This window comes from Schistocerca americana, chromosome 1 (assembly GCF_021461395.2).
Source record: "Schistocerca americana isolate TAMUIC-IGC-003095 chromosome 1, iqSchAmer2.1, whole genome shotgun sequence".
Classification (NCBI taxonomy): Eukaryota; Metazoa; Arthropoda; class Insecta; order Orthoptera; family Acrididae; genus Schistocerca; species Schistocerca americana.
In genome coordinates this window covers 980,684,090-980,700,351 of record NC_060119.1, presented here as the reverse complement: position 1 = coordinate 980,700,351, position 16,262 = coordinate 980,684,090, and the positions used below count along the sequence as shown (strand labels likewise).

Sequence of the window (16,262 nt, the reverse complement as noted above, 5' to 3'; positions counted from 1 at the left end):
TTAATGAGCTATTGCAAATACTATTAAATATTCAGAATGCAAGCTAGTAGAAACTGGAATTGCTTAAAATGGAGTGGTAAATGCAAATCCTGTACCAAATAACCAAGTCACTGAAGACTGGCAATATTATGAGAAGGATAGTTGCTGCTTACCATGTAGTGGAGGTGCTGATTTGCAGATAGGCACAACAAAAAGACTGTCAAACATGATGATGGTGAGCAGTAACTATCCTTTTCACAATATTGTCATTATTCCGTCCTGGATTTTCCACTGTTTGATTCACTAAAGTTTGTGAGAGTAGATCAATTGCAATATATAATATCAAGTGATTAGTAAATAACCACATTGCTTATCTCTGTGCACTGCTCTGACCGTCAGCATACAAGGTCATGCAAGCATTTAATGTGATTAGAATAAAAGGTAATGTCACACAATTTATACCATTGGGGTATCCACTTCCAAATTCTTTAGCTGTTAGTTCCAACCCTTCTGTGAATTTCCATACTGAAAGTGCCCGGTCTCTAGAAACTTTAGCACATATGCTAGCGGCACTAACAATAGGATATGTAGCGTCAGCCTTCTTTGCCACAGTGATCTTAAGTTCAGGAAATATAGCAGAAAGCTTTGCCTGAAATTGAGAAAATGGATAGAAATCATTATTTCCAAAATCCAAACTTCTAACTGATGAGAGCATTTGGTTGAGCATAAACTTAAAGAAGCTTACCTGGTACTTTTCTGGCATTCCAACTGTGTCAACATACACTTCTGCAATTCTAACACCTTTTGAACATGCACTGTTTATGAGATGCACTGTTGAATCTTGAGCAATCTGATTTAAAGAATACTTTTGCCTGGAATTGTTTAAAAAAAAATCAAAACAGTATTAAAAGACTTTACATGGACTCCTACATTAATTCTAATAAATTTTAAATAATGAAAACATATGTAATGTCAAATGTTAAATTAAAATGTCTTTTCACATGAAAATACCTAACACCAAAGGACATTATAAAACTGATGTATGTTTGTTGCTCTGAGGAAGCAGAGGAATCATTCACTGCAGCTTATTTTCTTGAACTTTGTTTGAAATATGGCTTATGATCTTTGAAATAATCTTAATTTCCCTATATATCCCTTTTTGAACTGTTCTACAGATGAGACTTTATTGGCCCAGCACCAGAAAATAAGCAGTTTTGGGAAGAGATTGTACACTAGGTATCACCAACCAAGATTTAATTGTGTGTCATTATTTACATTACCTTGAATAGCTAAGAAAATAAAAACGCAAATATTACAGGTGGAAATTCGTATAATAGAGATTAAAATGAAATGCTGATCAGATTAAATGGATAAAATATTGTCTCCAATAGAGAAAAAGCTAGACAAGCAACATGAAACAACTAGATGTAGTAAGAAGGCCTGGAAAGGGTGATGGCTTAATCCAGCTGCAGGTTGTGAGACTCTGGGCCGTGAACACTGGTCAAAGTCTAAGTCAAGATAATAATTATTGGGAGCTTCAGCAATTTCACTCATCAGTCGCCAAGGCAGTGATTACAGAATGAAATAAGAGTTAAAGTGCTCTTCTGCTCTCCTGTACTGCTAACAAGGGAATGGGCCACTCTGTCAAGTCAAAACCACTGTTCAAGCTGACTGAGGCTCTGTAATGGTGTGTGCAGCTGGAGTGATACGGGACACCTGAAATGTCTGGATACGACTCTGGCAGGTGACATGTATGTAAGTATCCCGTCTGATCACCTGCATTAATTCACGTGCATTGTACATTTCGACAGACTTGGGCAATTCCAGCCGGACAATGCAATGCACCTTACACATCGAGAATTGTACAGAGTGGCTCCAGGTACACTCTTCCGAGTTTTAACACTTCCGCTGGCCACCAAACTCCCAGAAATGAACATTATTGAGCATATCTGGGATGCCTTGCAACATACTGTTCAGAAGAGATCTCCACCCCCTTTTAGTCTTACAGATTTATGGACAGCCCTGCAGGATTCATGGTGTCAATTCCCTCCAGCATTACTTCAGACATTAGTCAAGTCCATGCCACAGTGTTGCGGCACTTCTGTTTGCTCGCAGGGGCCCTACTGGTATTAAGCAGGTGTACCAGTTTCTTTGGCTCCTAAGTATATAACAATTAAATAGGAAGAGTCTACCTAAGACTTTTAAAATATATCAGATTATCAAGCAGAAATGTTACTGAAATGGTACACTAACTTTCACATTCTCACACACCTAACAGCACAAATTCATTACATATCAGAAGAATAATATAGGGGGTCAAAATACTAATAAACGCACACGTGTTTGACAAATGATGTCAGGTGATATACAGAATTAACCACCTAAAAAAACCATAACACTGAATTCATGCACTGTCAGTCTGGGGAAGAGCCCTAATACTACTCACCATGCAGTTGCCTGTGCAGCAGCAAGACCAAGTACACTAGGAACTCCGCTACCACCTCTTACTATGGCAACAGTGAACCATCCATTTCCACGTGAGAAAGTGTCATTTATATCCAAGCTAAAATTAAGAGAACATCCAAGAAATACACAAGGTCCATCGACAATGCGATTTTTCTTGTCTCCTGATGTTGTTGTAAGTTCAATGTTTTCTATGGTTTTGTAGACTGTTGTGCGGGTACGACGATACCTCCTGTAGGGCATGTTGGCGGTATTCATTGCAGTTGCCTGTGCAGCAGCGAGACGCAGAGTGAGCATAGCGCGAGAGCGCGCTTGCTTATATAGTGTGAGAAAACTTTGACCTTAGATAAGGACTCAGAGTTTTCGCAGTGGCCAGCGGGACGTTATCCCGGCCGGGCACACTAGCCATACCAGGTGTGCGCGTCCCCGCTGGCGTGCTGCCAACGCTAAGCGATAAGAGTGTTTACATAACAAAACTGTTGCATCCTTGAGCCTATCATATAAATTATGACAGCACAAGAATTTCTCTTGTCAGAATACAAACTACAATGTATTAATGTGTGTCCCACTGATATTAGTACACTACAAATGTAGCAAACTAATCAGTATTGTCAATGTAGAAAATAATCATGTGTGGGTATAACAACACATACACATATGCCTGTTGGGTAAAAATTTGACTTGCAAAAGAGGATCCTAAATCAAATACCTTGAGATAAGGAACAAATGGTCAGAAATGTTAGACCTGTTTAGTTTTTATTGACATGAACAGCTGAAACATTATAACAAGTCCAGGGTCTACAACAACTGTTTAAAGTGACAGACGACTGCATGTCTCACTGGCTGCATTACATTACAATCCATTGACAGAACTGAAATCCAGGTTACCCTCATTGCTTTAATATAGTGATCATTCTATGGGTATCAAGTGCTGCTCCACCAACACATTTCACGTTACTGTTCGAAGTGTGTGTTTCATGGAGTGGTTGGTGGGTGCTCATTAATGAATATCCTCAAATCATCAATTTCATCAAATTTTATGTTTTATGTGGGGCTTGGCCAGAAATGAAAGTGACAGAAGCAAGACTCCAGATGACCAAGCATTAAGGAACAATTGCATTTTTAGTGCAAGTTGGGCAACACACAAGACGTTCATGTTGGCAAAGTTTACAGGAGGGGTTGTTGCAGCCAAAAGAATACATAACGGTAAACTGAGGAATGTGGGGCCAAGTTCTTAAGTGAAAACATTTTCTTTTTCCAACTTCTACATTATTTTCATGGTAAACAAGTTGAACTAACGCTCAGTATATTTTATTTATTAATATTTTATAAAAAGCATGAAACAGGAAGGCAAATGAAAATCTGGGACTAAAAGCAGATTTCAAAAAGGGAGTGTAAGGCATACATGAGATCTTTGTCTATAACATTAAACACATTATTTTACAGTTGACAATTTACACATCATCACCATCATCATCTTTAACAGTTCCCAGGAACAAGCTGGATCTTTCTGGAACATAAGCATTCCCATCCAACTGCTCCACACTTTTCAGCCCTGCATCCCTTGGTCTTCCTCTTTATCATTTCCTTACCTCTTCATTTCATGTATCTTGTTGGGAATCCTCTTTTTTCCATTTTCTTTAAGTGCCCATACCATCTAAACCTTGATGTTTCTATCCCATTCTGTAGGGGTTCCTCTTTCACTAATTCCCTTAACCTTTCATTCCTCAACCTATCTCTCCTTGTTCCTTCTGTTCTACTTCTGAGGAACTTCATTTCAAATGCCTATAATCTGCTTACATCTATTTTCTTCATTGCCCATGTTTCAGACGCACAGGTCAGAACTGTGATGTAGTAATGCCTAAACACCACTCCATTGCTTTTTTCTGGGGCATCTTTATTCAAAACCAGGCTCTTAACACTTCATAGGAATGCTTCTGCATGTCTGCTACATTCACTGATCTTTTTTTCATTTCTTCCATTTTTCTCTATTACACTTTCCAAGTACCTGACACTTACCACCTTCACCAATTGTTCATCTCCAGTCCTTACTATGCTAGTTGGTCTGATGGCAATTTACATGCTGGTGTGATTTTCATTGTAAAATAAATACGGCATTTTTACAATTACATAGTTATTCTAAATTTTCTGTTAAAAAACAATATTCTATCACGTTACTCAGTCAAGAGCTAGCAAGCTAATGAGCTCTGTGGCCACAGCTAGTATTGTCCCCAATGCCAATGGGCCTATTTCACCTACACTGAGAACCTATTGTTCTCATGCAGTTGTCAAGGGTTGCCTGAAAGTCAAAATGAAGCTAAAGGAATACAAAGTCTTATACAAATTACTTACAATCCATTCTTGCAAAGTTATGTGCAATCCCAAATTTTTCTTTGCCTATTCATTTATATTTATATTGTAACACAAAAACTGAAAATAAAAATGTTTCCAGACAGCGACTCGACCCCACAACCCTGATTACCACTCTGTATTCTGTCTGCTGTACCAACTGCTACCTACCAGAAATGGCTCATGACTCATCTGAGCCCCTGCCAAAAATGCTATTTTTTGTAAATATTTTATAACATGGAGCTCCCACTTCTGTCACTCATTTCTGACCAGGTCCTTCACTTACCCATTAATTTGGATGATACTGCTGATGACAAATAGGCACAGTCCCCCACATGCTAAACCTTTATCAAGAACCTTGGGCAGATTTCTGAGGGTTGAAGAACTCAGTTTCAAGTAAATCTCTAACTGAGGTGATATATTTCTTACTTTCACAATGACTCCCGTATTGAAATTTTCCTCTGTATATTCAATCAGCTTTATGGGCATTACATCCTGTCCTGAACACTAAATACATGTGTGTGTTCCTGTAATGAATAATATTTTATGTTTGAAAACCATTAATGATCAGTTAATGACAGTAAGCTAAGCCATGGCCATTTCACAGTTAACCGCACATTATTTTTCAAAATAATTCCACCAATGTGAAAGTGATATTCTGAAATATAAGCAGTTTTTTGATGGGCTATAGATGTGCTACTCACTGAAAACCTAGTAATACCTGAAATATATGTTTCCAACTATTGGTTCTCTATCCAAAACACCCAGTTTAGGCTTCTCTACCATCCCTGTATGCAAACTCAGGGGATGGGAGAATGTACAATACTAACTGGCTGTTTATGTCTCTGAATGTAGTTTGCTGTTGCTCAGTTCCAGCCAGTCACTCTGATTTTTCCCCACCTCTGCTTCTATGAGAGTGTATTCTACAACACACTGCTTTCACTATTCAATCAGCTATTAATATTCTCTGTGTCCTATATTATGTGGTACTTCGCAGAATAGCTTTCTAAAGCTGTCAAATGCTACAGTCAGGATAGCAGAGTACTTCAACACCTAATTAACCAAAGAAAAATGGTCACAAGTTCATAAACTTAACGATAAAAAGGAAAAATTAACACCTTCATTGATATTTTAACCTAATAGTTTCAAATCATGTTTCCACAAGAAACTATAATCATTAGGTGCAGTTCTATAATAAACAGTTGGATCACAAGCAGAAAACAGGTTTCATGCCAGATGAAGAGACTACCGCATAAAATGTGCAACTTAAATAATGCCTCACCTAAATTACATATGCTATAAAAATATTTCAAAATACTAAGAAAAGTAATAAGAAGTTAAAATGTAAATGAGAAGCACAAATATAATTCAACAAATAAAACTAACTGGAATATCACAAAACAAAAAACTTGTGAAAACAGAGCATCATAAAAATATAATGCTATCACAAGAAAATGAAAAAGTAACAAATCCCTTAGAAGTAGATAACATGTTTAACAATTTTTTCACTAGTGTTGCAGATAATATGATAAAATCAAACATAAATGAGAAAACCCAGTCCAACAAATATAAAATAAGTATACTCCAGATGAAGTAGCAAAAGCAATAAATGGACTAAAAAATCTAGCTCTGCAGGTGGGGCTTGTCTCACCAACCAACATCCTAAGAGCCAATTGCAAGCTTCCAGTCCCAACATCCTCCACTCAGAGGAAAAGTAAAAGTGTGTGATCATTATTTATCCACTTTGTATTTCTTTGTTGTACTGTGTTCAGCACAACACAGTAGCAATTAGGGTCAGTTCATATCTGCCCCTGGAAACAGTTTAAAATCTGGTTTCGAAATCTGTCACCATTATCTAATCAACACTGCCTGACAAAACAAATGAAGCATCCAGAAGACATGGTCACGTCAATGTAACTACCTAAAGGTAGCTACCATTGGCAAGTAAATGAATAGATCTGCAATTCTCTATAAGAGGTAGAACAGTTACTACAGTACATTTTGTGTTGTTGCCAGGCCTGGTATGATGCATACGCGGCAAACAGTGTCAGATGCTGAATGACCACTGAAGGGCACAGAAATGCTGCCTACTTGTCCAAGACAGCGTTATCAGCAACTTCAGAGTCTGAAACGGGCTCACTGTGGGTGTCCTTATGGTCAGCTGGCAGTATCCAGATTGGTGTGGCATTCTGATGTGACAGTGGCCCGATGCTCGGTTGCACACATATGTGAAGGCAGGCATACTTGTCAATCTTTCATTCAACCACTACAAGAGATAATCATAGTATTGTGCACCAAGCACGTCTTAACCCCTTCACGTCTATACTTGCCATTCAAGAATGAGTAATGGATTCCCTCATTCATCAATGAGTCCATGCTCTGCTCTATCTCAGATCACCATTGTTGGCAAGTATAGCAGAAACCTAGGGAGAGGTCCCATTCTACTAATGTTTTGGAGTGGCACTGTCCTGCATCTTGGTGTGGGGAGCCATCGGGTATGACTTCATGACACAGCTTGTAGTGACAGAGGAAACTCCAATGACACAATAGTAACAGACATCATTTGTCATCTGTGGTATCCTTGTGTGACAGTACTGTGGTGCCATTTATCAATAGGTCAATGGTCATTCACAGATGGCATGTATCTCTGAACTGTATACGTCATTTTGAGCTACTGGCCAGCAAGATCCCCATGCCATAATTCACATCTGTGTCAGTATCCTGGATATCAAGGACCAGTTACAGTAGCTGAGATATCCTTGCCAACCGAATTATTGCGTGCACGCAGGAAAGGTTGCAGTGTAACAGGGTATTTTATCAAATATCCAATACCAGCTAAAGATGATTGTGGTTGCTGATATATGTCAAGTAGTGTAGATAAAAGGAGCAGAGGCTATGTGCCCCAGTCTGAGTTTGTACAGAGTGTGTGTGTGTGAGCAGTAAGAACAAGAGCAGCAGCAAGTCATCAGCACCACTCACTTACTACCCAAGGATATAGATATGCTTTGACACTCTTGAGTTGGCAGTGTCATGGACAGCTGGGAGTAAGAGGGCCACCAACGATGTCAATGGGGACCCAAAATAAATGAATCACTTTTTGATATATGGTTCATGGCTCACACGTGTCATACTGTGTTGAAGGTTTAGACTATTTTGAGTTGTAATTAAGGAGATCTGTCGTCATGAGAGACGAAGAACTTAAAATGTGGAGAAGTGAAACTTAAAGAGTTCAAAGTAGTCATCATGATCTCATATTTCAGTGTCACCCTATAAAGAAAAGTCCAGAAGAAGAGAAAATGTGTACATGGTGGTGGGTTAGAGCAGATGGATCACCAGAACAATTCATAAACGTGTCTGAAAATGATCAGTAATAATGTAAAGGGCAGTGACAGATCCAACATGGCGAAGAGTGTCAAGAGCCAGCAGCAGGTGGACATACCAGCTATTAGGTAGGTAGTTGTTATGCTCTGGATGATCAGTGTATAAATAGAAGTGCAGATATCTTTATTAGTGACTGAGGACAGTGTACTGAACATTACTTCAGCATCTACTTGATTTGCAGACTAACAGTTATAGCTATTAGCAGTAGTATGTTTTTAGGTTGGTTAGTATCTCCAAAAACATGTGGCAAGTGTGAGCCATTAATTCTTATTTTCCCCTGGCAGCAACTCCGGCATTTAAGTGTGGACACAAGGATGTCTATACTGACAGGTGTAGTCCAGTTAGTAGTGCAGTTACAACTGCGCAGAAAACAATTATGTGACACGATTGTGGGAAGACTGTTAGATGCTGAGGGGAGTGAGTAACACACTGAAGTGGGTACATATTAAGGTACCAATGACCACAACGTCCACACTTATGCCCCTAATAACACGTATATGAAATATATAACAGTGAAATGTTACGAAGTAGGAAAGTTGTATTTATGGCTTACTGGTTTATGATCACAGTACTACTTCAGAATATGAACTTGCAATAACAATAAAGACAGCTCAAGGTCAGAGAGAGGGGGAAGAGGAGATGGATATAGAAAGCAGAAAGTAGGAAATGGACAGAGAGAGGGGGCAAGTGGAGATGAACATAGGAAGGGGGAGGGGGGAGGAGGACGAAGATAGACATATTAGAAATGTGTTCTTTCTATTTTCTTTCTTTTCCATTTAACCATACTGAGCCACAGCAATGCTTGGCAAGGAACATCTAGTTTCTAAGAAGCATATTTCTCTCACCCGATATTAGTTTATTTAAGAACTATGTCCATATCTTAAAGCTTCATTTAGATGCTCATTGGCATTTACACTCCTATTACCACACAGCTTAAATCTGATACACACATGAATATCATTACTAGTAAGTCTTCATTCTAAACATTTAGTGAAATCAAAAATCAGTTGCTCATTGACATATTCATATGTGGGTTTATGATACTCTCATACTCTAATATATCTGTTATGATGCAGAAATATATTTTGTTTTCTAGAGCATCACCTAAGGAATTGGGTGTAGCGTTAACAGATTAGACATCCTTTGTACTTTCAGTTCAATCAGTTCCTGTAGGTGCTCCTCCAAACTGGTAAAAAAAAGTCTTAACTTTGTTCTAACGTGTTTACCGACCTCACATACCAGAGATTTGAGTATTTAACATCTTAGTTTCATCGTGTACCCCTTTAAACTGTTCATTTTATTTCTTACAAGGTTACTCTGTTTATTTTGTTTAGACTGTATCTTCTTTGGCAAATTTGTTAGTTTCTTCTATTTTAGAAATTTTATCTACTTTTGTACATACCTTCTCTGATGCTTGTCCAAGGGTATTAATCAACTAGCTCTAACTTTTGGCTATTCTGCTTGCTCTTTCAGAAGGATCATTGTTCTTCCACCTTGTGTGTGGTGACTGACATTATATATAAAAAAAAACTGTTAGAATGTGGCTGTTTACAGCTCACCTAATCGGGCACATAGCAAACTGAACTGCACTGCTTATGTGTTTTGCACGGGTTCTGTTACAGAGATAAGCTGCTATGCAATAGTGGTGTGGCCAGCTGACCAACCATTGCACTGCAAATCAAAGCTGCAATGTAGTCTTGTAGACTGGCCACTGCTAAGATATCATTGGAAGCTGCTGTTGCTGAACTCATAGCCTCTAAATTAGCACTCTGAATTCTTCCTTGTTGTCTGTGTACTGCTTCTTGAGTCACATGCCAAAACTTTTTATTCACATGCATGTATACATCTGACCATGTTGCTACAGTCAACTATACCCTTGTATTTTATTCCTTATAACAACCCAAATGTCTTCAGTTTTTACCAGATAAAAAGGATTATTCCTGAAATATTTTGATTATATCTGACACCACTAAAACTCGCCTATATCTTCTTGCCTGTTTACTCAGGTTGCTTTTTGCTTCTCTCATGATCACCAAAATGGAATGTAACATCACTATTCTGTAGCTAGACTGAGCCAAGAAGATGTGTTACCTCTTTCGATCTGTCACCTTGATGTTAACCCTAATACTTCTTACCTTAATTATTTGCTTATACTGTGCCGCCTTGAAGTTTCTTAATGTAGTGGACCTGCTATGCAGTGCCACAAAAGCTTGCTGTGCAACTTATTCACAGTCTGCAGAGGGTCAAGGGCTGGAAAAGAGCTTCGAACTATCCAAGCTATGAAAAGACAGAACTATTTAAATAACTCTTCTGTATTTTGCTGCTCTGATGTAACCATTACAATGTTAAGTTAACAGATCTCTTATTAATTCATGAATAAGAACATCTCCAAAGAGTCTTACAACAGAACAGAACCGAATCTCAGAACACAATGAGGTTTCTATACTGAGAGCAAAAATACAATTGCAAAACCAAAAAGGAATTGTGAGGCATAAATGAAAGTTGATAGGCGTGTTTCTACGTCTGAAATATGATGTCTATTCAAATTCTGTGCCAGCTGCATAAGAGTGGCACTAGTAGCACTAATCTGACAATGCAAATCAGGTTTGCAAGCATTAGTTATCTTTGAGAGAGGGCGTGGTGAGTTGATGTTAGTTAAGAATGCCTTTAATGTGTGACAGACGCCATTATCTACATCTCGCCGAGTTTGAATAAGGTCATGTAACAGGGCTATAAGAAGCTGGATGTTCCTTCTGTGATATTGCAGAAGGACTTGGAACTGTACACAATTGCTGGCAGTGGAGGTCACGAGACTGTACAGTCGTAAGAAGACCAAGCTCCGAATTGCCAAGTGGCACTACCGAGAGGGAAGACCATTGTATTCAGCATACGGCTCTGGTGCACCATACTGCATCTATAGTAGCAATTTGAGCAGCTGTTGGCACCACAGCGGTAATGAACTGTTACAAATTGGTTACTTCAAGGACAGCTTCAAGCCAGAGCCAGATGCACTGCAGCATGCATTCCACTGACCTCAAAACCACTGCGAGTTGTGACTTCAGTGGTGTTGTTAGATCACTGGAGGGTAGGGTGGAGGTCTGTTGTGTTTTCAGATGAAAGCTGATTCTGCCTCAGTGCCAGTGATAGCTGTGTGTGTCAGAATGAGGCTAACTGAGGGCCTGCAACCAACCTGCCTGCATGCTAGACACCTGGAGTTAAGGTGTGGGTTGCGATTTCATGATAGCAGGAGCTTACTCATGGTTATCCCATGCACCCTTACTGCAAATCTGTATGTCAATCTACTGATTCGACCTGTTGTGCTGCCATTCATGAACAGCATTACAGGGAGTTTTCCAAAAGGACAACATTTGCCCACATACCACTGTTGTAATCCAACATGCTCTACAGTGTCTACATGTTATCCTGACCTTCTCAATCACCAAATGTGTCTCCAATTGAGCACATATGGGACATCATTAGATGACAACTCCAGCTTCACACTTTCAATGGCTTATCTCTAGCATTTACATTAACCCGTGCTCTTGCAGTGTTAATCTGTTAAATATGCTACCAAGACAAATGTATTTCCGAAATTTCATTACTCTACATTAGCTATTTTTTTGTCAACATATTAAACTTTCTTTAGCTGTTTCTGATCATTGTCATTATCGGCAATGCTTCTTCCTCTCCACCACCAAAGCAGCTGGAGATGGTCAATCACCATTGCACTTTGGACATGTCCTGTACCCACCCTTCGCTCACATCTGCATGCGCGTGCGTGCACATGCATACACGCACGCACACACACAGATATCAAACAAATATGTGCACAGTGGGAAGTTTTCTCCTTAAATAATATGTAAACAATGTTTTCAGGCAGACACCTTGACTTGAGAGGAAGAAGGGTAAAATTTTATTCTCAATGAACAACATGTCACACCACACTATCTTGACTATGGTAATGTGTTCACTATGCTGTTTATACAACATTACCTGCATTCCTATTTTCTTAGACATTATTAGACCTATTCCTGCATTACCCTCTCCAATTCTGTATTTGTAGCCCTGTTCTCATCCGGCCGGAAGTTCAGTTGTTCTTGTCACTGAACTTTAATAATTCCCACCATTTCCAACTTCAACCTCTCCATTTCCCATTTTAAATTTTGTAGCCTACCATTCCATCCCATTCCATTCCATTCTCTGAATCTTCGAATTGCAGTTCTTTTCCCTGACAATGTCCTCATGGGTAGAACCTGTCCAAAGATCTAAATGAGGAGCTAATTTTCCTCCAAATTATTTTACCCAAAATTATGTCATAATTTATTCACACATTAGAGATGCACACCCTTGCGAAATACAATGGCTGTAGTTTTCCCAATGCTTTCAGTTGTCTGCAATACTAGCACAGCATGGCCATGTTGACAATTTTTAGAAGGGCACGTCAGTCAATCATTGATGGTGTTGCCCCTGGAACTACTGAAAATACTATTGCCCCATTTCAGGAACAATTTGTTTGTCTACCTTCTGTGAAGATACCTTGTTGTGGTTCCACCTAAGGTACATCTGTTTATGTCACTGAAGCATGCAAGCTACCTCACCCTGGCAAGGTTCACAGGATGTGGATTTTAACTACACCTCTTGAGAGTACAGTTGTGTACTTTGTGTCACATCTACCAATGCATAGGTTAGTGTCGAGAATTCCAATACTATATTCATTGTTTTCACTACAGACAAAAAATTATCACTCTGTCTGTGACATCCTCCATCACTGGCAACCTCCACCCCTGGCAACCTAACTCTGCTGGAAGCAGCTAAACAGGAGGTTTCCCTACTTGACAAATTATAGGCTACTTTCCATTCCTAAGAAGGCAAAAATAGCTTATTTCCATGCCACTGGCTTCCTAGGACATTTTCCCATTCTCATAGGTTCCTGCCGTTGAAATAATATCTTAAATATCAAGCTTGTGACATGGAGCAGGAGAATCTGGTGCTCTTAAAAGACCAGTTTAGATAGTAATAAAATTTCATCCAAGAAAAAAGCATCTGAATGCATCCTGTTTAAGACTGAATTTGTTATTTTCTGGTTATTGTGCACTCTCACTCCCTGATCTTTCAAATGCACGCATGTAGTTGGTTGCCGGTTTAGGGATTAAACAGCCCGGTCATCAGACTCTTACCCAAGAAAGAGTTCACATGCAGTTAGTGACGTCAATCAGAAATTTGGCCTAACTGTAAACATAAGTAGGAGTGGTAAAACCAAGGCACTGGAAGCAATATTGGTGCCAGAGCTGAGAAATAATTTAAGGAGACTAAAAGCATTTGTGTTGTGCTGGCCTATAAATCAGAGTAGTTGAGTGGTCTCTCAGGACTAATATGTGGTAAGAGAAACCCCTCCTTCATCTGATCCCTGCCAAGAGCAAAGACAGTTACCAAATAAAGAATGCCTTATGGCTGGGCGATTCATAATAGTAAAAGTGAGAGGGCACTGACCTTCAAACCATGTAAGTATTAATAAAATCTGAGAGAGCCATTCCATAAAGTCACCTTGTTAGTCTCCATACACAATCTTGTATAAATTTTTTTATTGTATGAGTTACCACACGATACACAAAAAATTGAACAGCAGCAAGAGCAGCAAAATCATTCATCAATAACAGTGCGCATTGGAGTTGGAACTATGAATAGCGGAAAGTTACCTCTTAAGCATATTATTGCAGATAGTTTTTGGTGATATAGCTTCAACGATCCAGCCAATTGTATCGCGTTCACTGCAAATTTTTTTAAAAATATCTTCTCTTTTTTCTTCTGTAAGACTTTTGGAGTCAGCACATCCTAGATCATTCAAAACGTCTTGTTTGCTCTTTGGGCAATAGCTGACACCATATACCATGGGACCTGCAATGATGTTATTTGAGACAAGAAGTTATGCTGTATCAGATGAAATAACAACATAACCAAGACATCTTGTTTGTGGGTATGCAGAACATTATTATGCAAGTAAAAAGCTAACACTATCATACATCTTTATACTAGGAACAGAAAGAATTGCAATCTGATTCTTGACAAAACAGTAATATACCTAAGGTTTGAGTTTAATGTGTTTCATTCTTAACCCATACCTCCTCCGTCAAATGTTGTGTTTTTGTCGGTTTCACAATATAATTAAACACAACAGTTATTTAAAATAATGATGCCACCCGTCACGTTTTTCAATAATTTCAAATGTTTCTACCACACTTCAGCAGAGTCTGATTTGAAAATCACATTCTTATAGTACTTTAAAAAGCAAGAAAGAAGTACAAAGGATTTTAGATAAAGAGCCTTCACAGCTTTCTTTGCACATCTATACTGGCACTGTCTGTTGCAGAATAATAATGGAAAAGTTATAAGTCTTTATTAATCAACAGATTTCATATACTTATTACCACATTTACTAAACCCACTACCTCTTATGCCCAAACTAGATCGTATTGTACACAGCATGTTTGATACGTTGACGTCATGAAAACCATTTCATAGTTTTAAACACTTTACTACTTACAATACTTCAAAAGCTTGAAATAGCAAGAAATGACAAAATCTAAAAATCAAAATAGGTAACAAAATCAACTAACCTACGAAAAGGAAAAGAAAGTAGAACATAAGCTGTTGGATCTCACCCCAAGTCTACTGGTCCTGTGAGTGTCCTGAACAAAACTCCAGGACTGCTGGCAAACCAGCAAGGGTTCATTTCTAGTGTCAGCAGCTGTAACTATGTCTATTATTCATATGATCTAGGTCTATATACCAATATATTCACCAAATTGGAGGAATTTCCATGTGATTTCTACAGCAAACTAGAAGTTCTAAATAGACAAAGCCATAATGAATATTCAACTTGCGTTGGAGTGCGAGCTGATTTGAAGTTTTCTAGTAGATTAGAACTGTGTGCTGGAAGGCTGCCCAAAATCATTGCCTTTTGTGAGCATATGCTCTACTGACCCCCCATGAACCATGGACCTTGCCGTTGGTGGGGAGGCTTGCGTGCCTCAACGATACAGATAGCCGTACCGTAGGTACAACCACAACGGAGGGGTATCTGTTGAGAGGCCAGACAAACGTGTGGTTCCTGAAGAGGGGCAGCAGCCTTTTCAGTAGTTGCAAGGGCAACAGTCTGGATGATTGACTGATCTGGCCTTGTAACAATAACCAAAACGGCCTTGCTGTGCTGGTACTGCGAACGGCTGAAAGCAAGGGGAAACTACGGCCGTAATTTTTGCCGAGGGCATGCAGCTTTACTGTATGATTAAATGATGATGGCGTCCTCTTGGGTAAAATATTCCGGAGGTAAAATAGTCCCACATTCGGATCTCCGGGCGGGGACTACTCAAGAGGATGTCGTTATCAGGAGAAAGAAAACACGTTCTACGGATTGGAGCATGGAATGTCAGATCCCTTAATCGGGCAGGTAGGTTAGAAAATTTAAAAAGGGAAATGGATAGGTTAAAGTTAGATATAGCGGGAATTAGTGAAGTTCGGTGGCAGGAGGAACAAGACTTCTGGTCAGGTGACTACAGGGTTATAAACACAAAGTCAAATAGGGGTAATGCAGGAGTAGGTATAATATTGAATAGGAAAATAGGAATGCGGGTAAGCTACTACAAACAGCATAGTGAACGCATTATTGTGGCCAAGATAGATACGAAGCCCACACCTACTACAGTAGTACAAGTTTATACGCCAACTAGCTCTGCAGATGACGAAGAAATTGAAGAAATGTATGATGAAATAAAAGAAATTATTCAGATAGTGAAGGAAGACGAAAATTTAATAGTCATGGGTGACTGGAATTCGAGTGTAGGAAAAGGGAGAGAAGGAAACGTAGTAGGTGAACATGGATTGGGGCTAAGAAATGAAAGAGGAAGCCGCCTGGTAGAATTTTGCACAGAGCACAACTTAATCATAGCTAACACTTGGTTTAAGAATCATGATAGAAGGTTGTATACATGGAAGAACCCTGGAGATACTAAAAGGTATCAGATAGATTATATAATGGTAAGACAGAGATTTAGGAACCAGGTTTTAAATTGTAAGACATTTCCAGGGGCAGA

At 39.0% G+C, this 16,262-nt stretch overlaps 1 protein-coding gene across 2 annotated transcripts in view; it reads right to left on the bottom strand.

Annotated features, from left to right (window-relative positions):
* The window catches only part of LOC124615846 (ribonuclease H2 subunit A), a 55,519-nt gene that overhangs the window by 18,903 nt on the left and 20,354 nt on the right, over positions 1-16,262 (bottom strand). For both annotated transcript variants that reach the window (XM_047144011.1, XM_047144002.1), the window contains exons 2-4: positions 13,869-14,067; positions 725-851; positions 442-628 (exon numbers count right to left, since the gene is read on the bottom strand). In XM_047144011.1, the coding sequence (XP_046999967.1) occupies positions 442-628; positions 725-851; positions 13,869-14,067 (513 nt within the window). The remainder of the gene's footprint in view (positions 1-441; positions 629-724; positions 852-13,868; positions 14,068-16,262) is intronic.